This window comes from Tupaia chinensis, unplaced genomic scaffold, assembly GCF_000334495.1.
Source record: "Tupaia chinensis unplaced genomic scaffold, TupChi_1.0 Scaffold148488_1, whole genome shotgun sequence".
Classification (NCBI taxonomy): domain Eukaryota; kingdom Metazoa; phylum Chordata; class Mammalia; order Scandentia; family Tupaiidae; genus Tupaia; species Tupaia belangeri.
The window spans coordinates 589,010-613,861 of NW_006208337.1; the positions used below are offsets into that span (position 1 = coordinate 589,010).

At 40.3% G+C, this 24,852-nt stretch overlaps 1 protein-coding gene and 1 pseudogene across 6 annotated transcripts in view; one reads left to right on the plus strand and one right to left on the minus strand.

Annotated features, from left to right (window-relative positions):
* The window catches only part of SPIDR (scaffold protein involved in DNA repair), a 532,009-nt gene that overhangs the window by 177,415 nt on the left and 329,742 nt on the right, over positions 1 to 24,852 (minus strand). For all 6 annotated transcript variants that reach the window (XM_006170451.2, XM_006170450.3, XM_006170449.3 and 3 more), the window contains 2 exons: positions 10,190 to 10,385; positions 7,590 to 7,840 (listed from right to left, as the gene is read on the minus strand). In XM_006170451.2, the coding sequence (XP_006170513.1) occupies positions 7,590 to 7,840; positions 10,190 to 10,385 (447 nt within the window). The remainder of the gene's footprint in view (positions 1 to 7,589; positions 7,841 to 10,189; positions 10,386 to 24,852) is intronic.
* On the plus strand, positions 15,214 to 16,099 carry LOC102500603 (protein CASC4 pseudogene; annotated as a pseudogene).

Here is a 24,852-nt window from a genome sequence, read left to right on the forward strand (position 1 = left end):
CTGCTGAGTCAGAGTTAGCACTGAATCCAGATCTTTTGTTGTTGTCATTAAGTAGCATGCCTCTACTGCAATACGGTTTTTTTTTTTTTTTTTTCTTTTTAATGGTGTCTATATGCACCATCTGGAAATAAGAGAAGGAATTCCTTTGCTGTGGCTCTGGTCTACTGAAATGTGGACATTCTCAGGCATAATGCATCCCTCCTGCCTGCCTTCTATTCTGCTCTCTGTGGAGCTAGCATCCATCTGGCCACTTCCCTTTATCTTACCTCCTCCTCCTAATTCACTCAGGATCTCCTAGCCAAATCCAGGGCACAGAGTTCAGGGATGGCTTTAGGGAGCTTCCTCACAGGACTGCATGTGGCTGCCCTCCACACAAGTAACCTCTTGTGCTGCCAGCCTGGATTCCTTGGCCTCCTGGGTTGACTCTAACAAAAGAGGGCCTTAGAGCTTAGAGTCCAAAGGCAGCATTTCAACTTTCCTTTGTTGCTATTATTGGGTTTTTGAAAAAGACATGATACATTTTTGCACAGAAAAAAATGTCATGGCTTTTCAGACCACCTAATATTTCTAAGTGGTCTCCTTCTTGGCCCTGACTCAAGACATTCTCTAGAGGGATGCAGGGGTCAGGGCTCAGCCCTGGATAGGAGGGCTGGTACTGGTGAGGGGGGATGTCTGATATTTCTCTGTATGACTGCTATTGACTCTGGAACTCAGCACCATGGACAAATACAACCAGCCGAATTTTGCAATAAAATGAAAGTAAACAGAAATATACACACTGAAATATACACACTAACCACCATATATTTATCTCCAATCTAAAATCCACAACCCTCAGAATAGGAGAGTATATCTGCATGCTATGCCTCAGACAAGGGACTGAAAACTAGGATACACAGGGAACTCAAGCAACATGCCTGAAAAAAAAAAGATCAACCCAATTAAAATTGGGTTGGGCAAATAAGCTGAACAAACTTCTCTAAGGAAGACATATGAAAAGTCAAAAAGCATATTAAAAAATGCTCAACATCTCTTATCATAAGAGAGATGAAAATCAAAACTACGATGAGATACCCTATTCCAGTCAGAATGGCTAAGATTAAAAAGATAAAGAATGAGAAGTGCTGGAGAGGCTATAGTGAAAAGGAAACTCTCCTACACTGTTGGTGGGAATGTAAATTAGTACAGCCACTGTGGAGAACAATATGGAGGGTCCTCAAAGACCTATAAATAGAACTATCATATGATCTGGCAGTTCCACTCCTAGGTATCTACCTAAAGGATAGGAAAATGCTCAGTCAGAAAAACATGTGCACATCCATATTTACTGCAGCATTATTCATGATTGCTAAGACATGGGACCAACCCAAATGTCTACAAACAGATGAATGAACTGAAAGAACAGGGAACATAAACACTACAGGATACTACTCAGCCTTAAAAAGCAACGAGACCCTGGCATTTGATAGAAAGTGGACAAACATGGAAGATTTACTGCTAAGTGAACAAGTCAGAAAATGAGAGAGGCACTGTGTGTCCCCACTCAGTATATACCGAATATCTATACTCTATGGCAGAGACTAAAATACTGGACAATAAAAAGGCACAGAAAGCAAATGTAGACACCAGAGACAGTGTGGGAGGATGATGAGAAATGGCGGTGTGTGAAAATCAAGGGGGGAAACGGGAAAGAAAACAGTTAAACACAAAATGGAAAATTATCTGTTGAAGATAATAGGTATGGTATTATCTTTAATAGGTATGGTATTATCTTTCATTGTATTCAGATAGGAAAATTCATTTAGTATGCTATAATAATATACAGTAAATGAATATTAAAACAAAAATGGTCATGGTTTCTGTTACTGAAACCATGACAGAAAAAACAAAAAAAACACCAAAAGAGAGTAAACAATGACATTGGCTATTTCTGAGAAATGTATTTACAATCAATCAATCAATCAACTCCTTAAAATGTAAGATTTGCACATCCAGTTTCTCACCAGACATCTCTTAGAATCTCAAACTAAACTGGCCCCAAATTGAATTTTCAAGCTTCCCTCCAAACTTGTTCTCATTCTAGATTTTCTCATCTCAGTTAACGGCACTTAATTCCAAGTAATTGATGTGAGAATCCTGCTTACTGGATTTATACCAGCCCTTTGCCATAAACTGACACAACACTGAGAACGAGAATCTTCTTTCCATCTTCAGGAGGGCCACAAGAGACAGCCCAGCCAGCCATCTCCGATCTGACTACCACAATGGCCACCTCCAGGCTCTCTCTGCTTTCATGGGGACTCTGTCCCCCCTATATCTGGCTCCCCAGATGGTTTCCATCTGATAGCTAAAGCTGTCTTTGAAATAGGGAAAGTTTTTTCTTGAGTTAGTGGGCAGCCCTGGCAAAGACCTCCTGCCCATGGTCTTCGAGGATGTGGCCAGACTGCCAGTCCATTGGCCTGCTGTCCATGCATCCAGGCCGCTACTGCTGCTACCCTTGCGTAAGAGCGTGCAAAGGTTTTCTCTTTTACATGAGATTCTCTTTCACCTGCTCTTTACCTCACCAACACCTAATTACCTTTCAGATGTCAACTTAACTAGTTCTGCCTTAGAACAGCTACCCTTGAATTCTCTAAATTCTGTCTCTTTTCCATTGTGCTCTACTTTTTTCTTATCAGACCACCCATCACAACTTGCATTAGTAATGCTTTTGTTTCAGTATTCTGCATGGAGCTCCCACTAGACTGTGCTTCATGGGCACCAGTCATGGCTGGTTTCATTGACCACTGCAGCCCCCAGACCTGGTGTGAAATGTGATGGATTTTATTTTTTCTTAGTGAGGAGATTGAAAATTTTAAAAACATAGTGGTTAAGGAGGGTTTTCTATTTTGATATTTTGTTACCTTTGATTTTAGTAATCTAAAAACTTGAGTTTTATAGAGAAACTAAAGGCAAAAAAGTGAAAATAAAACATCAAGATATGAAAAAAGAAAAAAGTGCTTTTCCTACTGAGTTCAGCTCAATGAACTTCCATAAAACTATAATGCAGGAACCTATGAAGCTGTTAAACTGGAAAGTTCTTTTTTTTGTAAGAAAGACTTTTGCTATAGGATATATGCACTTGCTAGAGAGACAGAAAGAGACAGAAAGCGAGAAATCACCCTCCAGGGGTGATGGCCACGCTGCGACCCCTTCTCCATTCTCCTTTTAGGATCTTGGGCATGCACACAAATGAGTCTGGCGTGAGTTTTAAACCACTAGGGCCAGGACTCAAACAGGGGTCAATTACGTGGGAGTCCAGTGACGTAACCATTTCTCCATCTGTTGATCCCTAAACTGGAAAGTTCTATCTTTCAGCTTATTATCTGAAGACAAAACTAGTTAGAAAGTTCTGCAAATTAAATACTCTCATAAGAGACCAACTTATTTTAAATACTTTTGCAATGACAGACAAGAAATGTACCTCTTTAAGGTATATAATTATATTACTGGTCCCTAAATTAAATATCTCAAGGAGAAAAGAAGAGAGAAAGGATGGATGTCTAATGGAAATTCCCTGGGCTGGGAGTGAGGTGGCATGGTCTAGACCTGCTCCACCAGGGTGTCAGGAGCCCAGAGGGAGTCACTGGCTTGCTCTCTGCCTCAGTTTCTGGTATAAATTACCTCCAAGACCAGTGCTTCCTTTCTGCTACAAAAAGCTATGATTTTATTAGTCATGTGTTTACTTAATAATCACTCAACATGCAATGGATCTAGAAAAAGCTGTTTGCTGCATGGGTATTTTGTTACTTTTGATTTTAGTGATTTATAAAACTTTTGTTGGTTACTCTGTGAAAAGTCTCATGGAAATGTTTTCATTTATAGCTTGAGTTAAAGGGAGTCTTCTGAAAGAATAGGCGTGAGACTTATACATACTATATTTCTGAAATGTAAAGTACATTTCTTTTTTCTTTTTTGGAGAGGTTTTTGCTATAGGGCGAGCATGCGCTCGCCAGACAGACAGAGAGAGACAGAGAGACAGAAAGCGAGAAATCACCCCCCAGGGAGGATGGCCATGCTGCAATCCCTTCTCCTCCATTCTCCTCTTGGGATCTTGGGCATGCATGCACACGCACCCGGCATGAGTTTTAAGCCACTGGGTCTGGGACGCGAACCGCGGTCGACTACATGGGGGTCCAGCGACATAGCCATTACACTAACAGTTGGTCCCAAAATGTAAAGTACCTTCCTAATAATGTTTCACAGCTCAGAGGATATAAGCTTTCTGATGAACCTATGTGACCTGAACGGGACTGGTTGGCTTCAAATAAATTTCCTCTAATTTCAAAGTTGTCCCCACTGGGCTGTTTGCCATCAGAAGATAATCTCTCACTGACCTCGGAACAGGAATACTGCCAGGGAACTGGGAACAGTTTATGACCCACGTGCTAAGTAAAGTCAGAGAGAAACTTGCTGAGGCTTTCATGGAGACTTAACCCAACTTGCTCTGGGTGGGAAGTGGGGGGTTACTGGGGCAGAATAGTCTACCATGAGGCACAGTAGTCTTTTTCCACAAGACTTAATTTTTTTTTTCATTTGGTAATTTCCAGCACTTTATAGAAAACACATACCGATTAAGGTTGTCTTTAAGACCACTGACAGAAAGATCTTTGGGGTAAAACACACTATGGCAAGTGTTGGAGCAAAGCTGCTCTGTACCAGAGAGGTCTGCTTCAGAGCTCCCTGCAGTAGGGGGTCACTGCTCAGGCAGAATTCCTCCTCCTGTGGCTGCTGCAGGGAGAGTCTGCACAAGGTGAACAATACAGGTTATCTATGACAGGAAACTGAAGAAACTGAAGGTGGAAACAACAAGCAGGAAGGGAAGAAATCCTTTCTCTCTCATGACGTTCTCTCTCATATATGTGCTATAATGCACATGCTTAAAACTCCATATTAATGAGTATAGTCTCCAAGGCAGATACAGTAAAACATTTGCTTTCTCTGGGAGAAATAATTAGCAAATAATTTGTAGAGGGTAAGGTACAATTTTATATCTATATTAATTTGATTTATAAACTGGAGAGTTTGGCCTTTATCACAGCAAATGGGCTAGACCTTCATGATCAGATCTTCTTGTCCTCAAAGACATCTCGGCAGTCCTGTCCTCAAACCCAAGGCTAAACATTGCAGCTCTGGTTCAGAAATTAATTTTTCACACAGCCCACACAGCCTCCCTAGAGCACAGCTCCAGTGCTGCTTCTGTGTCCTGGGTTACCTTCATCCACAGTCTGTTTCAACTCATTTTCCTCCCTTTTCTTTGGACATCAACCCTCTCTACAGCCCTAGCATTTTGGGATTCTTTAGTCCATTATCTATTTCTTTTTGCCCATCCGTACAGTTATCAGCAAACTGAAGCTCAGTTTACTCATCTGCAAAATGGGTATCATCTTTCCTCATATTGTACAACTGCATGTGTGCTACAATAAGAAATAAACATCAGAATGCATATTCATTACATCTGAGTAAAGAAGTATTGTTTTCTTGTTTCTCAAGTTTGTGCCTAGCCTCCTTTGAATCTACCACCAGTGTTTCCTCTTGGAATATGCCACAGTTCCAAGGCATAAATCCAAAGCATTCAAAGGTGCTGACGACAGGCAGAAATTCACCAGACTTTAGCTTCCAATTTCTTCTCTTTGCTCAACAAGTAGAACAAGCATTAGTATCGAAGGACCAGAAGGGTCAGTCTTAGGTCATGATCACTGTGATTGCTCATGAGGAAGCAGCTGCACTGTCAGATTCACTGTACCTTCTCATCAGGGTGGACAGTGCCTACTGCTTCTGTGTGGTCATGGGGCTGGGCTAGAGCCTGACCAAGTTCCTCACTGCCCTGCTAACTGGCATTCCCTTCTCTAAAGCCTAACTGGGCCTGTGCCAGAAAAAGAGCCAAGCAATAAGAAAGTGCAAAACAAAAATCTATGCCTAATCTAGAACTGTCCCAGATCACTCTATTTAAGTTTACCACAGATTTAAGTCCAAGGGTACAAGCTGGCCTGCAACTTCAAGCTAAGTTAAAGACCTTAAAGCTGATCTAATAGAGTCCAAACATACTATATGATCCAAACAAAAGAAAAATAATTTTTTTCCTGTAATTCCAAAAGAAGTATTCTCTCACTCTAGACCTGAAGGGGACTCTTTGACATTCATGGTTTGTGTGTGTTTTCTTTTTTTCTTTTTTTTTTTTTTAAGTACAGTGTCATTCAGATTACAATGACTCATAATTAACCAAGTGTTTCCTGTTGCTCCCTTTGAATGGCACTGGAAGACACCTAAGAATGGGAGCATTGTTCCTTTCTGATTTTGCAGTCTGTGCTATTTTCTTAAGAGAAAATACAAAGAATGATTAGATGAAGTGGCATCTATATTTTAAATTTTTATTTTACTGAAAATCCACTTTATTGCCTGGAGGGCAGTTTCACATCTCCAGAAAGAAAACCTCAAAAGGCTATACCAAGGCTCTGAAATAAATAAACTCCTCAGTCAATGATATGTTTATAGTGATTTGGGAAAAACTCCGCCAAACCAACAACAGTCTAAAGCTAAGTAGAAAAGAGGGTATTCCTCCCATGGCTCATCTGAGTGCAGTGCTTTGAACCATGGCCTTGGCTCTTGCTGGACCTGCCATCTAACTGCACAATCCATCACAACTGCTACTGGCCACAGGGGGTCACTTAAATGAAGTTAAACTGGGCTGGTGAGACATGTACACATGTTGGAATATTCACTTTGTAAGTTAAATAATGTGATTGAATATATAAAAGAAATAGAAATAAAAAGAAATAATAATAATAAATAAATAAAATAAATTTTAAAAATACATTGTAAAATGTAGTTCCTGCTGTGGTTTAAGATTTGGGTATGATGGGATGAAAACTTAATCTACCTACAGTGTGGAATGGTAGGGCCTAGGAAGACATTAAGATTAAGGTCATCACTCCCAACCATGCACTGCATAAACCTCTGGTCTTATAAATCACCTAGTTTTAGGTATTTTCTGTTAGCAACAGAACAGACTAGAAGAATTGCTTCATCATACTCAACATAGCTGCCTATGCCAGGGGCTCTTGTGCTGGACAGTGCCAACACACAGCATCACACTGCAGAGGTTCTGCTAGGTTGCACCGATGCACGAGGTCTGTGACACACAGCTTTTGGGAAGCCACAGGCTGACTAACTGCCATCACTTACCAGGCTTTTAAGACATGAAACTTGATGCTAAAGAGATCTTTCTAGGTATGGTAACCACATGTCCTGGCTTTTCCAGAACAATACCTGTATGTCTTGTCTCTGTTCTACTTTCAGTAACATGGACCGTTAAAATAAATGCAACACATTCATTTAATTTCATTAGGATTTTTTATATAAATAAATAAATAAATAGATAAAATTAACTGTCGTCTCATGTGTCCCAAATTCTGATGCATGAAAAAGACAGATAAAATAACCCATGTTTATGGTAACACAGCAAAGAAGCTCCTCTGGAAAGAGCTTCCCTTTTCTTGAGCAACTGTCTGAGTGACTTTCTCCACCCACACCAGTGTATTGCCACTCACCGAGCTCCAGGTAGGTCTGTGTGTCCCAAGCTGCTCCCTTGTTGATTTCTGGTACTGTCTCTGCCAAGAAGGGAGTAAACTCTCTGCACTACCACTTGGACCCCAACTCCTGACCATGTGGTAGCTCCCTGGTTTTCCACCACGTCCAGGAGAGAATCTCTCAGGGCAGCACCAGCTGGAAGGTGCTGATTCGCTTCTTTGTGCCTGTGGGTCCAGCTTGTCCCTGTGGTGGCCAGACCACTACACACGCCCTGGATAAGACACCAAAGGGAAGAGTTTCAGTTTGCCTTACGACAGCATGTTTTATGTCAAATAATGGCATTCTTAGTGTCTGCACTCATTGGAGGAATGATAAAGACAAAAACAGAGGGAAGCATGGAGGGGCCTCTGTGTCTGCCAGGTAACCAGCACTGCTGGGGAAGGAAGGTGAGAGTGCATGGACCACAATACAGTGTTTCCTACCAACAGAATCACAGACATTCGGAAATCCTGCTATTAAAATACCTTTTGATAATGGAAGAAATCTTTATCTTCTAAGGTAACAATTCCAATAGGATAAACTAAAAAATTAAATGAAAAGCTGGGGACTGTGGCATATGCCTGTCATCCCAGGGATGCAGAAGGGTGAGACAGAAGGACTATTTGAGGATAGCTGAGGCAACACAGTGAAACTCAGTCTTTAAACAAATAAACAAAAAGAAGGACTGGAATTTATACAAATGAGTCATTTTAGTAAGTGCATATACATGAATCTACTGGGCCAATCACTTCACACTCATATTTTCCCAACAGCTTTTACCTTAGGAGATCACTCTAAATTGCTCCTACATCCAGGCCTTGGAAATACTTATCCTCACAGCCTTCCAAGGAGGTAGATGATATCATCCCCATTTTACAGATAAGAAAACTGAGACAAAGAGACTGTCAGCCTTGCCCTAGGTCACCCAGCAAGAAGTGACTTAGGCAGGATGTGAGTTAGTATGTGTGGCTCCAAAGTTTGTGCTGATAACTACTATGCTATCCTGAAGCTTCACTGTCACTCACATTGTCACATTGAGACAAAACACATCTCATTTCCTTAATATCACATAGTTGTTTATATGCTACAGCAACAATGCACTTTGAGCCATGTTTTAAAATCTGCTAAAATTAAACTGATTAGAGAACCCTCCTTTTCATATAGTCAATCCCCTCTACACAATTTTTTTTTTGATAGTCACAAACAGATTTTTGCTTGATTGTATGGAACAAAATAGGTGAAAATTTGTCTACTTTCCTGTTATTTCCCCTCCCTCCACCTGGCAGTCTCAGCATTCCATTCAGGGATGACCAAGGAAACCCAGCAACTTTGAAGTCAATGCACAGAAGCCGCACAGATACCCAGATGCCCAGGGACACACCTCATGTCCACTGTGATTTAATTTAGTGGCTTCCTAAATCCATCTGGGCAGACGAACATGGTTCAGGACCAATATAATTATCTTTTTTTTGTTCTTTTTTTGAGAGGTTTTTGCTATGGGGCGCGTGCGCTCGCCAGAAAGACAGAGAGAGACAGAGAGACAGAAAGCGAGAAATCACCCCCTAGGGGGGATGGCCACACCGCAATCCCTTCTCCTCCATTCTCCTCTCGGGATCTTGAGCATGCATGCAACGTGCCCGGCATGAGTTTAAGCCACCGAGTCCAGGACTCAAACCGTGGTTGACTACATGGGAGTCCAGCAACATAGCCATTACACTAACTGCTGGTCCCAGGACCAATATAATTCTGAAAAACAATTTCCAGCATATAACCTCAAGCTTATTTAGCTTTTTTCCTTTTTAATCCAAGTGATAAGGATATTGTGGAAAATAAGCTTTTTAAAAAGAATTATTTATCATCATCATATTATTTTTAGAGATTTTTGCTATAGAGCATGTACACTTGCCAGAGAGACAGAGAGAGACACCAAGAAATCACCCCCTGGGGAGATGGCCAGGTCACAATCTCTTTCTCCAGTCTCCTCTCTGCATCTTGGGGACACATGCACATGTGCCTGGTGTGAATTTTAAGCTGTCAGGGAAAGGACTAGAACTGTGGTTGATTACATGGGAGTTCAGTGATGTAATGATCGTATCATTATTAGTTTTTAAATTTGCTGCAGGGCATGTGCACTCACAGAGAGAGAAAGTGAGAAAGTAAGATAGCATGTCCAGGATTCGAACTGTGGTCAGTCATGTGGGAGTCCAGCACCTCAACCATCATGTCACCTGCTGACCCTGAAGCTTTCTCTTTAATATATAAGGGAGAGTGTAAAATTCCTAGATAATAAAATAAAATTCTTAGACAATTATACAATTAGAACAGGAAACACAAATTTTCATGTACTTTAACGTACTAAAATAGGGACAAACAATACTCATTTTGAAAGATGAAATATGATAGAATGACCACAACTAAAGTAAACAGTAATTCTTTCAGCCACACTATGAGCTGGTCAGCATACACGTTTGTGCCCCTGTGGAAAGGAAGGGTGAACACTTTCACTTGTGCTGCCAAAGCCCTTTGAAATCCAGTCACCAACATTATCACATACAATGCTTCAAACCCAAAAAGACTTCACCTGGTTTTTAGATGAATTATTTGTTAGACCCTTAATTGTAAAAATCTGGGCCAAACTGATGCTTCTTCTCGGCAGGACTATGTCCAGACAGTGTGCTTTATGAGTTGTTTCTGAATCTTCTTTGGCCACAACTTTCTGACAAAAGTAGGTGTTCAGAATAACAGGGCAACTTCTATTTGGAATAATGAGTTTTTGCCTAGAAAGGAGGAAGAAATTCAACAGTTTATTTGCATGTCAGATGCTCCTCACATTCTTGCTAAATCAGGAATGCACAGCAATGATTTGCTGTGAGAGACAAGTTAGGCCCACGAGCCTGTGGAGGGACAGCCAAAGCATGATTGTCTGTGGATCTGACTTCCCTTTTCTGGTGAAAGTCCTGTATCAGGAGGGGATGGAACAAGCATCTGAGTCCTGAGCTTGAGCTCCCTCAGGTTTTCCCCATCTGGAAGACAAAAGCCTGAAGGGCCCTCAGGGACAAATACAGAGATGAGCAGAGGCTATAAGAAGTGTCCAGTGAATTAAATGTTATTTCTACCCTTGCGATCAAACTGACTATGGTCACTGAATGCCTCACATTTAAGTAGACAAGAGGTCCGGGACTATAGCAGACAAAATGTTCCTCTTAGCCCTCTGCTATGAGAAAACATCTTCATCTGATGCCCATTCCACAAAACAAGGAGTACTCTTTAATGTCAAGAAAATTATGACTTCTGTTTTGGGAGGATGAAGGAGGCATGTTCTTTCTTACTGCTCTCTTTAAGTACAACTAAAGTACCTGGCATCGAGTGTAACATAGACTCAAGTCCACACTGCAGGGTGGAGACAAGAAGGCAGATCAGCCAGGACCTAGAGACCTCAGGAATGACACAGTGAAAGTCCCTGGGTTTTCTTTCTGACTCTTATCTCAGACCTGGAACTAAAAGGCACCAGCACCCTAGAAACAGTCAGTATAGACAAATTAGTCCCCACAAAAGCCCACTTGAGGACATGGGAAAGGGCAGCTTAGTGAGGCAGAAACTTTCAGATAATAACTGCTCTACTGCAGGTAAACACCACAGAAAAACCATGTTGACCCAATAGACTGTGATAGATTATGTACATATAATGTAATGCCCAGAGCAACCACTAAAATAGCTATGAAGAGAGAGAATACACAAAAATATTATAAACTAAAACAAAATTCCAAAAATATTTACATAATCCTTATGAAGTCAACCTATGCATGCCAGCAAAGGTTGAAAGGAGAGCCAGGACCTCCAACCTCATCCCTGAAATAGGGGTGGTGTGAGAACAAGTGGTGCTGGGAGTTGGGGCTTGTAATGAGCACATCCTCACACCTCCACTCCACGGTAGTAACCAGCGCCCCTCCCAAGTCCTCTGGGGTGGTGCCAGAGGAAGCCTACAGGAGAGTTAGGGCTTTCACCACTACCCTCTACCCTCCCACTCTCCAGTGCGATCAGTGGAAGCCAGGAAGGGAGAAGGGACTAGATAGACATCCTGTCCCTTGAGTGGTACCAGCTGAGGCCTAGTAGAGGATTGGAATTATACGCCTTCCTCCTCCTCTCAGGTGTGGAGTGGAGACCTGAACCTCTACCTCTACCTGGCAGTAATAAACTCCCCATCTGCATCTCAGCCTTCTCTTACCACAGCAATGTTAGATAAAGTCACCTAAAACAGGTTTAAGTAACATTCAAGGTCTCATAACATTTAGAAGTGTCTAGGTTCCTATTTAAAAATCACTTATACTGTGAACAGGAAAAAATTTCAACATGAATGATAAACGATGAAAGGACAATAGATAACCAGTGCACAAATGTTAGAATTATCTGAAAGAGGCTCTAAAGCAACCTTTATAAAAATGATATGAATGCCCTTGAGATAAATGAAAAAAATAATCTTGGCAAAGAAATAGAATGTTTCACAAACAGTTAAGTTTCAGAATTTAAAAAAATACGTAAAAACAATTCAGTGGATAGTTTCAATAGCAGAATGGAGAAGACAAAATAATCAATAAACTTGAAGATAAAAATAATAGAAATTATCCAACATAAACATAAAAGGAAAAGCAGACTGGGGAAGAGGGGGAAGAACAGAGCCTCAGAACCTGTGGGAAAGAAGAAATATAAATGGAAAGATAGACGTAAAATAATATTGGTAAATACAATAGGCTGTCCTATGCCTCATGAGTTTTGAAAATAATATATGGAGGTTGGAGCAAAAATTATTACACTGTCTTATGTGGCTCTATGTGTATGCAGAGAAAGTATTAAAGAAAACCATATTATAAATAGGGAGAGTAAGGAACCAGCAGATGGTGTGATGGTTACCTCACTGGACTCCCATACAGTAGACCCGGACCCAGTGGTTTGAAATTCACATTGGATGTGTGTGCATGCGTGCCCAAAATCCCGAGAGGAGAATGGAGGAGAAGGGATTGTGACATAGCTATCCTTTCTGGGGGGTGATTTCTCGCTTTCTGTCTCTTTGTCTCTCTCCAGTGAGTGCATGCACCCTAGAGCAAAAATCTCTCCCCCCCCCCACACACACACACAAAATCAGGGAGAGTGAAAGGATATAAAGGGAGGTAAGGTTTATGTACTTAACACAAACTGGTAAAATGTTGACCCAATAGACTGTGATAGATTATGTACATATAATGTAATGCCCAGAGCAACCACTAAAATAGCTATGAAGAGAGAGAGTACACAAAAATATTATAAAAAAACTAAAACAAAATTCTAAAAAAATTTACATAATCCTTATGAAGTCAGGAAAATGAAAACACAGGGAGAACAAAGAGAAAGCAAAGGGCAAAAAGGTATACTGAAGACCTAACCTATCGATAACTACATTACGTGTAAATGACCTAAATAAGCCAAATAAAAAATACAGACTGCCTAAACAGGTTAAAAAAAATGTAATCCATTGGAAACTAGCAGATTACATTGCTGGCCTCCCAAATAGTTGACTGTGGTTTGTGTTCCAGATCTGGCAGCTTGAAACTCACATGAGGTGCATGTGTATGCATGCCCAAAATCCCGAGAGGAGAATGGAGGAGAAGGGATTGCAGCATGACCATCCCCCATGGAGGGTGATTTCTCGCTTTCTGTCTATCTCTCTCTGTCTATCTGGTAAGCATTCATGCCCTACAGTAAAAATCTCTTGAAAAAAAAAACCCATCTATATGCTTTCCATAATAAATAAAAGTGAAATATAGAGCTATAAAGAGAATAAAAGGAAAAGAATGGGGAGAATACATTATGTAATCATTAATAAGAAGATAATAGGGGAGGTGTATTACTATCAGATAAAATAGGTTTCAGAGCATAGAAATTTATAGATACAGAGAAGGGTATTACATAATGATAAAAAGGTCAGTCCACCAGAAGACATAGCAATAATAAATAGGCATCAAACAATATAGATTCAAAATACACGAAGCAGAAACTCATTAACTGAAAAGAACAACAGACAAATCCATAATTAAATTGGGGGACTTAAACATCATTTTCTCAACATTTGAGAGAACTAAAGAGAATATTAGCAAGGATGTAGAACACAACACCATCAATCAGCATGATTTGTTAAAAAAAGATAAGAACTAAGCTCTCACTTCAAACATCTAGATGAGAGGGACCAACAGTTAGCATAATGGCTATGTTGCTGGACTCCCATGTAGCCAACTGTGGTTTCAGTCCTGGATCCGGTGGTGGCTTAAACTCACACCGGGCGCGTTTGCATGCATGCCCAAGATCCCGAGAGGAGAAGGGATTGCGGCATAGCCATTCCCCCTTGGGGATGATTTCTCACTTTCTGTCTCTCTGTCTCTCTCTGTCTTTCCAGCAAGCGCATGCGCCCTATAGCAAAAACCTCTCTCTCTCAAAAAAAGAACAAAAAGAAAAAGAAAAAGAAAAAAAATCCAGATGAGAGTACAGCAAAATAAATTAAAGCAAGTACAAGAAAACAAAAAATAAAGAGCAGAAGCCAATGAAATTGAAAACAAAACAAAACAAAAAAACAGCAGAGAAAAGGCAATGCAACAGTCAGTTCTTTGAAATGATCAGTGAGTTGACTGACTGACAAAGATAAAAATTATAAATATCAACGATGACACAAAGGATTTCTGTGCCAAAAAGCTAGTAAGAAATTACTACAATTTTATACACGTACAGTCTAACAACTTAGATAATGAACAAATTGCCATGACTCACCCAAATGAAATACGTTATGTGAATATTCTGTAACAATTAAGAAAATGAATTCATAATTTAAAAACTCTCAAAAGAAATATCTCCAGGTCCATTTACTTTCATTGGAGAATTCTATTAAAAGTGAAAAGAATTAACATGAATTCTACACAATATCTTCACTGTCTTTTTTTGTTTTGCTATAGGGAATATGTGCTTACCAGAGAGACAGAGAGAAAGAAAAGAGAAAGCACACTACAGGAAAGATGGTTATATTACAATCTATTATCTTCTTGGATTCTGGGCACACATGCATATGTGCCTGGCATGTTTCCCAAGTCACAGGGAGTCAAACTGGGCAGGCAGCCATGTGGAATTCAGCTGGTCCCCAGTCTATTTACATATCCTATCAATAAATGCATGGGTGTCAAAATTAAAAATATTATTTAAAATTGTGAAACCAAACAAAAAACTTCAATATGAATATAGCAAAATATATCTGAGACTTGTATAATGAAATCACAAAACACTGATGGAAATAAATATTAACAAATGAAGAGACATACCATATACATGGATTGAAAGACCCAATATAATGAAGATGCTAATTTCCCCTAACGGATATATAAATTTAAAGCAATTCTTACCCTTTCCCCAACCCAACCCCAAGGTGTTGGGCTGGGGGTTTCGGAGGCTGTGATTTCCTAATTCCCTTCAGTGGGTGCAGGGTCTGGTTCAGAGCCTCCATAGGCATTATGGCCTGATTTGAGGAGGGAGGCAAGAGGGACTTGTGGACTGCAATCCCCTTTTCTCTGGCTAGTTGATGAATGGGTAAGTATGCCTCCTTTAGCAAGTTCTGGAACAGAGTCCCAAGGCAACTTGGCAACCAGGCCTGAGCTGTTGCCCATAGTTGTCTGCAGCATGGCCTCTGGTGGATTTGGGGGCCAAACAGCAGACTGGCCACCTCAATTCCTTGTGCTAGTGGTGCTGTACGTGGTAATTATCATTCTTGCCTTCAACTAATAGAGCATCTCCTCCCTCCATATCCTGCTTCAGGAAGAGGTGGTCGAGCGGCAGGTCCAGATCTAGCACACCCAGGTGGCAGTGTGTCTAGAGAAGAGCAATTCAGACCGCCTGCTCTTGGTGGACATGCACATAAAACAGACTGGCCAGAAAGGTCAATTATGGCCACCTCAGCAGCCAGCTGCAGGCCAGAAAGGGTCTGGGAAAGAAATGGAGAATGAGGTGAATCTGCAGAACATACATCGTATCAGATAGCAGACATACACCATTTAAAGGGGCAACTTGCTGAGCTTCAATAGGAGTCTCTTTGACAGGAAGACCATCTTCAGGACTACAGGAAGAATAATACTTACCTTGTGAAGAGGTTAGAATATCAATGTTTTCAGTGTGGACAACAGATCAAGGAATTAAGAGCATGGCATGAAGGAAACATTCAGCAGACCAGTTTTTGAAAGAATAAAAGCAAGAGGCCCACAGGTTCAATCAAATGATGGAAAAGAATCAAGTATAAATAATCATGTAGCACTTAAAAAATATTCCAAAAGTAGCTGAGTATGCTGCAGATAAGAATGAAGAACCTTCAAGCAATCATATTTGACATGGGAAAGAACAAATTAAACAAGGCAGTGATGCAAAGATGCCAGAAGTAGAAGAGAATGACCTAGAAAAGTTGATGATCTGGGACCAACAGACAGCGTAATGGTTATGTTGCTGGACTCCCACATACTTGATCCATGGTTTTAGTTCCAGACCTGGTAGCTTGAAACTCACACTGGATGCATATGCATGTGTGCCTAAAATCCCAAGAGGAGACCGGAGGAGTAGGGATTGTGGCATGGCCATACCCCCTGGTGTGTAATTTCTTGCTTTCTGTGTCTCTGGTAAGCACACATGCCCTATAGCAAAAATCTTTCTCTTTTTTGAAATCTTGTTCCATCTTTTCATATTCCCAGAGTCCCTTTATTTCATAAAGATGACTACATGGGAAAAGTTAGTCTAACCACATCTCAAGGATTATATATTTTTTTCCTTTTTTTTTTTTGGAGAGGTCTCTTGCTCTGGGGTGTGTGCGCTCACCAGAAAGAGAGACAGAGAGATAGAAAGCGAGAAATCACCTCCTGGGGGGATGGTCACGCTGCAATCCCTTCTCTGTTCTCCTCTTGGGATCTTGGGCACACACACACATGCGCCCGGCATGAGTTTAAGCCGCCGGGTCCGGGACTTGAACCGCGGTTGATTACATGGGAGTCCAGCGACATAGCCATTACACTAACTGCTGGTCCCACAAGGATTATATTTTTAAAATTAGGGAATCTGAATGAGGTTTAAAGTATGACTCAGCACAAACTTCATCAGATTGGAAAAGTTGTAATTTTAATGACAGATGTAACTTCTTACGCCTATATGGTTGTGGAATTAATTCATATAATAGCACATCTGCAGGGTCAGCTGGTGGCATGGAGCCCACATAGCCAACTGTGCAGTTCAAGTCTTAGATCCAGTGGCTTTAGAAACAGGCTGGATCTGTGTGTGTGTGCATTCCCTAAATCCCAAGAAAATAACGGAGAAGGGATTGCAGCATGGCCATCTCTCCTGGGGTGGGTGGAGGGGGAAGGGAGTGCTTTCTCACTTACCTCTTTCTCTCTTCACTCTCCAGTGAGAGCACAAGCCCTATACCAAAACTTACACACACACACCATACCACACCTTCATATAACAGAGTCACAAGGTCAGGGGACATGAGAAGACCTTAAAACTCATTTCTAGGTCCATTAGTTGGAAGTGAAGATACCCCCACACCCCCCGGCTCCATGCCCCTGTTAGGACACAGCCTGGAGAAGGGCCATAGATGGCTGGTGTACCACTGCCTGGAAATAAATAAATGTTTGGGGAAGGGCCGTCAACCTTCTAGCTCCTAGAAAACGTTGCTCCTTTCCATGCTTTCCACACTGGAATGTTCAAAGTGTGTCTCTACAACTAAGTCTTGAACTTCTAGAATATGGCAGCTGTTTCTTTTTAATTCTTGATTTTTTAGGTGCTAGCAGTGTCTGACAGGTACAATGGACTGGATATATAAATAAATGAGGGTGACTTCATTCATTCATTTATGATTGAGAATGTGCGTGAGGGGTGGTGGTGAGGACCCTCTATAGGGTCTCATCATGCCTTGACCTCCTTCCTGTGGCTTGGGCTGCACAGACCAGGGGTGTTTCAGGTCGACCAGGCTGGAGATCTGCTCTGGTCACATGGCTTTCAGTACTGTAGTTCAATATGCTACCAACTGTGCTACCTAAGCTGTGCTGAGAGAACCTTTCACACAGATGCCTCACACTTTGTACAACAGAGCCCTGGTTCCCTGGTTTTAAAAATATTTATTTATTTATTTGTTTGTTTGTTTGTTTATTTATTTATTATTTTTACCATAGGCATGTGTGTTCATCAGAGAGACAGTGAAAAGTAAAGTGGGAAATTACCCCTGGGGGGATAGCCACGCTGCAATCCCTTCTCCATTTTCCTCCTGGGATCTTGGGCACAAGCTACCAGGTTTGGGATTCAAACTGCGGTCACCCATGTGGGAGTCCTTAACCACTTTAAAATAGGCATTGGGGAATGGTATGAATTTAGAATAAGGGCTTGGAAGAATTAAAAGTTCTGGGCAGGAAGTGTTCAGGCACAAGAGTATGTAATGCACAGCTCAAGGACATGAGAAGCAGGAGAAAAAATATAGGTTCTGGACCTAAAAATGTTTAGAACTATATCCTGGCTTTGCCAATGACTGTGGACAAATTTAATCTCTGACTCAGTCTTTATAAAACATGAATACTTATAGCAGCTCTAATACTGCATAGGTTTCTTTCTTCCTTCCTTCCTTCCTTCCTTCCTTCCTTCCTTCCTTCCTTCCTTCCTTTCTTTTTGTTTTGAGATGTTTTTGCTATAGGGCGTGTGTGCTTACCATAAAGACAGAGAGAGACAGAGAGACAGAAAACGAGAAATTACCCTACGGGGGGATGGCCACACCGCAATCCCTTCTCCTCCATTCTCCTCTCAGGATCTTGGACACGAACGCACACGCGCCCGGCATGAGTTTAAGCCATCAGGTCCAGGACTTGAACCGCGGCGACTACATAGTTCAGCAACATAGCCATTATGTTAACTGCTGGTTCCATAGATTTCTTATGAGAATAAAATGAATGAACCAATGCACAGTATGCAAGGGCTCCCTGGACAAGGATATCAATGCTAGTGCTGCTGCTGTCACTGTTAGGAACAGGCCCTTGGTCATTTCAAATTTCTATCATTTTGTTTAGTAAAACCTGGTGTTATCTAGTATTACTTCCTCAAAACTCACTATCTTTTCCCTCCTAAATATTGGTAAGAATTGTAGGTCAGTAGTGGAAAATACTATTAATACTTTTCCATTTCCTGCTCACACTCTTGTTTGCATCATACCTTCTCTGCTATCCAAATGTCCACTGGATTCTGCCAGGCTCTACTGCCTTGGCCACACTCTCCTATAGTCCTCTTCACAGAAATTCCCTGGGCTACATATGACTTCTCAATCTTTAGTGGAGTTCAATTAACAAGTATGAAACAATGCAACTCACTTGGCTTTAAAGCCAGTCTGTTCTCTTTCTAAGATACCAGGCTACTTCCTTGGACGGAGGATGAACTTCACTGCTAGGGGTACTGGTAAAAAAGATACAGCCATTACTCCTCCTCCCCACCAAAAAGCACAAGGATATGGTTGGGCTGCCTATACATATGGTTTCTGGGTAAACAATTTTACTTGTTCTACTCCATTATGTTACTCTGAAATTCCTACTTGTTGCTACATGTAGGACTCTTGTAATACCACCTTCATATTTGTGCAGTCATGTGTCACGTAACACTGGAACCCTTTCTGAGAACCATGCCATCATGCAAATATCAGAGTGCACACACACAAACCAGACGGCACAGTCTACTACTCACTGAGACTAGATGGTGCAGTCATCTACATCCTAGGCTACAGACATGTAGTGAAGACTATGGTAATCACACAAAGTTAAGTACTTTTTTAAATATAGAAAAGGTACAGTTAAAAAATTGGTATAAAAGATAAAAAATGGCATACCTGTATAGGTATGAGTGGGGCTTACAGGCCTGAAATTGTCTCTGGGTCAGTTGAATGAGTGAGTGTGAGTGAGTGTGAAGGTCTAGGGCTTTACTACATACTCTGTAGATTTTATAAACACTATACATTGAGGTGACTCCAAATGTACAAAAAATAATTTTCTTTCTTAAATAATAAATTAACCTTAGTTTATTGTAACCTTTTTTTAACTTTATAAGCTTTTTCTCTCTCTCTTTTTTTTTATTGTTAGAGGGCATGTGTACTTGCCAGAGAGAGATAGAGAGAAGAAGAGCACCCTCCCAATGGGATATGGTTATGTGGTTATTTCACAATTCTTCCTCTTCCATCTTTCCATCGTGCCAGGATCTTGGGTTATGCACACATGACAGCTGCTGGGGCCAGAACTGGACCTGCAGTCAGCCATGTGGGATCTTGGCTCTCTTAACACTACACAATGGGGGCTGGTTCTACCTTACAAAGTTTTTAATTTTAACTTTTTGACTTATGTAGTACCACTAGCTTAAAATACAAGTACACTATATAGCTATATGAAAATATTTTCTTTCTATATATCTTTATTCTATAAGCTTTTATTTTTTAACTTTTTAAAAATTCTTTTATTATTTTTTCATTTCATTTTCTTCCATACATTCAATCACATTATTATTTGTCTTATGAAATGGATATTTAAACAGGAAACATTTCTCCCTAGTATTTTTTAACTTTTTCAATATTTTTAATTAAGCCATATGCACATTAGCTTAGGTTTACATGGGATCAGGATAATCTATATCAATCTTTGATCTCCATATCTTGTAGAAGGACAATGATGAATAAAAGGATACGACTTTAAATCAAGCATAATAAAACATGGGCCAGGAGATGGTGCAGTGGTTATGTCGCTGGACTCTCACATGGCTGACTCTCATTTGAGTCCTGGACCTGGTGGCTTGAAATTCATGCCAGAAGTGTGTGCATACATGCCCAAGATCCTGGCCCGAGAATGGAGAAGAGAAGAAAGGGTTGCAGCGTGACCATTCTCCCTGGGGAGAGGGGGGGTGATTTCTCACTTTCTGTCTCTCTCTGGAGTGCACATGCCCTATACCAAAAATTTCTTCAAAAAAAAAATATAGAGAGAGACAGAGAGAAAATATTTTCTTTTCTTAAACAATAAGTTAACCTTAGTTCACTATAACTTTTGGTACAGTAAACATGGTATATGTTTACTTTTGGTACAGTAAAATGGTACACTGAAACATGGTACACTGTTTTAAAGTAAAAAAAATGTAATAAGTAGAACACTAAAATAATGATTAAAAATACGGTATGATATAGGAAACACATAAATCTGTAAGACGGGTATTTATTACCACCGAGTATGGACTGTATATAAAGGTCATATACCCTGTGTTTTTCTATGACTGGCAGTGCAGCAGGCTTGTTTACATCAGCATCACCACAAACACACAAGTGATGTCAGTGGTGACAATCTGTCAACTGCATTACAATCTTAGGGGACCACTGTCAGGTGTGCAGTCTATCACTGACCAAAACATCACTGTGCAGCACATGACTATTCAACAAGTGAAGTGCATAGTATACTGAAAGAAAACTGGATATACCATTTCTAAGTTATAAGGTATCTCCTGATTATAAATCTAAATATATTTCCATGCTTCTCAGCATTACTCTTCCCATGCAAACCCTAAATTTTTAATTTTAGTCTTGGATCTCCCAGTATGACTCTAGAACAGAAATTTTGAACCAAAGGCTTATTCACATGGATTGCTGTGCCTCACCTTCAGAGTTTCAGATTCAGGAGGTCTGGAGTAGAGTCCCCTATTTTATATTCTAAACAAGTTCCAAGGTAATGCTGATGTTATTTGTCCCACAACCATATTCTGAGTATTACTGCTCTAAAAACACACAAGACTACCTACCTTTATCTAACTTTACTCATATACCTAACATGCATCTTAAACTCACCATTTTCAATGGACAAAACACCTATTCAATTCTCAGGACTTGTGTAAATGACAGAAAGCCTCTCTGTGGAGCCAATCTGCTTCACCAGTCCTGGGAGGAATGTGTCCCTGCTCAGTGTTACCTTATATCTGGTAAGCTCTGAAATTATTAAAGCTACAGCATAAATACATATATACATATTACAACATATACATATATACACACTAGAGTGTGTATGCACAGACAAGAGGGAGAGACAGAGAGAGAGAAAGGGGGAAGAGAAAGCACCCCTCAGAGGGGCCTGGTCACACTACAATTCTTTTTAATTCTCCATCCTGTCAGCATCCTAGGCACATTTACATGTGCCTGGTCAGTTTTTCAAGTCACTGGACTTGGGACTCAAGCCCTGGGTTATCCATGTGGCATTTGGCCTCCTCTGTACAGCACTTAACTGCTGTGCTAGAGGGCTGACTCCAGAGCTATGGCATTTTGGGGCACTAACTTAGTGACGCGAACAGCTTCACTTTCTAATTTCCTAATTAACAATAAAGACTGCACTTCATGTGACAGAAGAAAAGGCAAAAATCACACCTAAGTCTTTAGGCCAACTGCTCAATTACTGCAGGAAAAAACTGAGAACTTGAAGACAATTTTCTTTCTTTTTTTTGGAGAGGGTTTTGCTATAGGGCGCGTGCGCTCGCCAGACAGAGAGAGACGGAGAGATAGAAAGCGAAAAATCACCCCCCAGGGGGGATGGCCACGCCGCAATCCCTTCTCCTCCATTCTCCTCTTGGGATCTTGGGCACATACGCACACGTGCCCGGCGTGAGTTTAAGCCACTGGGTCTGGGACTTGAACCGCGGTCAACTATGTGGGAGTCCAGCAACACAGCCATTACGCTAACTGCTGGGCCCAGAAGAACAATTTTCTTCTCTTGACTGCTTATACAGAGACTCTTCCATGTCTCATCTAGTGTAAATATACACTTTTTTAGAAGTATCCAACACACTGTCATACATTTTTCTCTACATGTAAACTGTGCAGACTAGCAGCAGAGTCTGTGGAGTCTAAAGATAGGCATCCATGTCCTAGCCTTGTCGCTTACAAGTCACACAAGCTTGATTAGATCAGCTACACTAATGAGATCCATTTCGTCTCCTAGGTGGAAACAACATCTTCTGTTAGAGCATTTAAGAGAAATATTGGGGGACCAGTAGTTGGTGTAATGGCTATGTTGCTGGACTCCCATGTAGTCGACCATGGTTCGAGTTCCAGACCCAGTGGCTTAAACTCATGCTGGGCGTGTGTGTGTGTGCCCAAGATCCTGAGAGGAGAACGGAGGAGATGGGATTATGGCATGATTCTCACTTTCTGTCTCTCTGTCTTTCTGGAGAGTGCATGTGCCCTACAGCAAAAACCTCTTCAAAAAAAAAAAAGAGAAATATTGGGTAACTTAGACTGTTTTATATAAGTGATATTCATTATTTTGAATTTTATAAGAATTAGTCCATTCTAGAAAAAATTCAAAACAGTATCTCTCCTGTAACAAATCATTTTAAACTATCATTTAACTGCAATTTAAAAGTTGTTGAGGAAAAATTGAAGCTTTTTTAGACTATGGAAATTAAGAAATCTTTGGTATACCATTTTTAATCAGAAATGTATGAATTTCCAAATACACAGTTAAAGTCAACTCTGATTCTAGAATGTCAATATCCACAAACTTCAAGTGCGAGGGATCACTTCACAGAAAACAGAAAGTTAGAAACATAAGGTGAAGTGGTAATTTCCAAGACAAAAGGGGTCAGAATAAGTGACTTTTTTTTTTTTTTTTTAATTTTGGCTGAGGGTACAAGCACTTGCCAGAGAAAGAGAGAAAGAAAGAGAAAATGCACCCTTCTCCCGATGGGTCCCTCCTCTTCCTTTTCTCCCTCCTTTTGGGCACACATGCACAAGTGCCTGGCATGTTTCTCAAGCTGCCAGGTCTGGGACTCAAACTGTGTGGTTGGCCATGTGGGATCCAGTTGCTTTAACCAGCATACTATGGCTGGCCCAATTCAATTTTTATTTAAGCTAATTTTTTTTAGAACTATGGAAAGAATAAACTGGTTCAGGATAGACTAAAGAATCACATCAGTAAAAACAGCTCAGGTATTCTGTTTTGGTTTCTAGTTTTGTATTTCTAGTTGAGGTGAAAACATTTTTTAAAAAACTGATAAAACATTATAGTAGCTTTTGTGTGAATAATATAATAATCCGCAAATAGGTTCAGATAATTAAAAATCACCAAAGGCAGAAAAGTAACAATATACTTTAAAAGATATGAGAAGGGGAGCCAGCAGATGGCGTGGTGGTTAAGGGCTCTGAACTCCCAGATGGCTGACCATGGTTCGAGTCCCACCTGGAGGCTTGCTTTCTCACTTTCCCTCTCTCTCTGGAAATATTAAAATAATAAAAAAAAGTTAAATAAAATAATTTTTAAGAAAAAAGATATGAGGACTTCTAGGAATGGTCACAACAATACAGGCCACCTCAATAAAAGAAAACACTGTTCATATGTAAAGTTTTTGTTTGTTTCTTTTCTTTTTTCTTTCTTTCTTTTTTTTTTTTTTTTTAAGTTTGGCTATAGCATATACTTGCCAGAAACAAGAGAAAGTGAGAAATCACTCCCTAGTGAGAGGCCATTCTACAATCCTCTCTCCTCCATTCTCCTCTTGGGATTTTGGGCATGCACAAACACACCTTGTGTGAATTTCAAGCCAGGGAGTCCAGGACTTGAATTACACAGTAGGCTGTGTGAGATCCAGATACCTGCTGGCCCATATGTAAAAGATGTTTCAAGGGTTGAATATTTTTCATATTATAAAGAGTAGAAATAAAAATTGAGCTGGTACAAGAGATGAAGAAAAGACTACAGTGTTTGGATAGTGTACTGAATATTTGAATGGAGAGGGGAAAATAAGTCAAATGGATTAAAACATGTTTTTCTAAAATCCACAAAATGTCCTAAACAATTTCAGTCAAAAATTTATAAAGAAATTCAGAATAAAAGAATTCACACTGACTGGCAATAAAAGAAATTTGGGATGATGATGACCATAAATGAGGGGAAATTAACACTACTAACATAAAAGAACCAGTAAAATAAGACCAAGAAATATACTAAAAAATCACAAAGCCTAGGTTTGATTATTACCAAATAGAAGCAAATACTAAGCTAAGTCTAGATTCAAATGTAATAAACCTCAGTTATAATAGATAAATGTGCAAGATTGGTTAAAGGACAATGCTTTAAAATATTAAAGTATTAAGAATGTTCTTAGATTAAAATTGTATATTATGGAGGAAGCATAATTTCTCTTCAGTGGCACAAC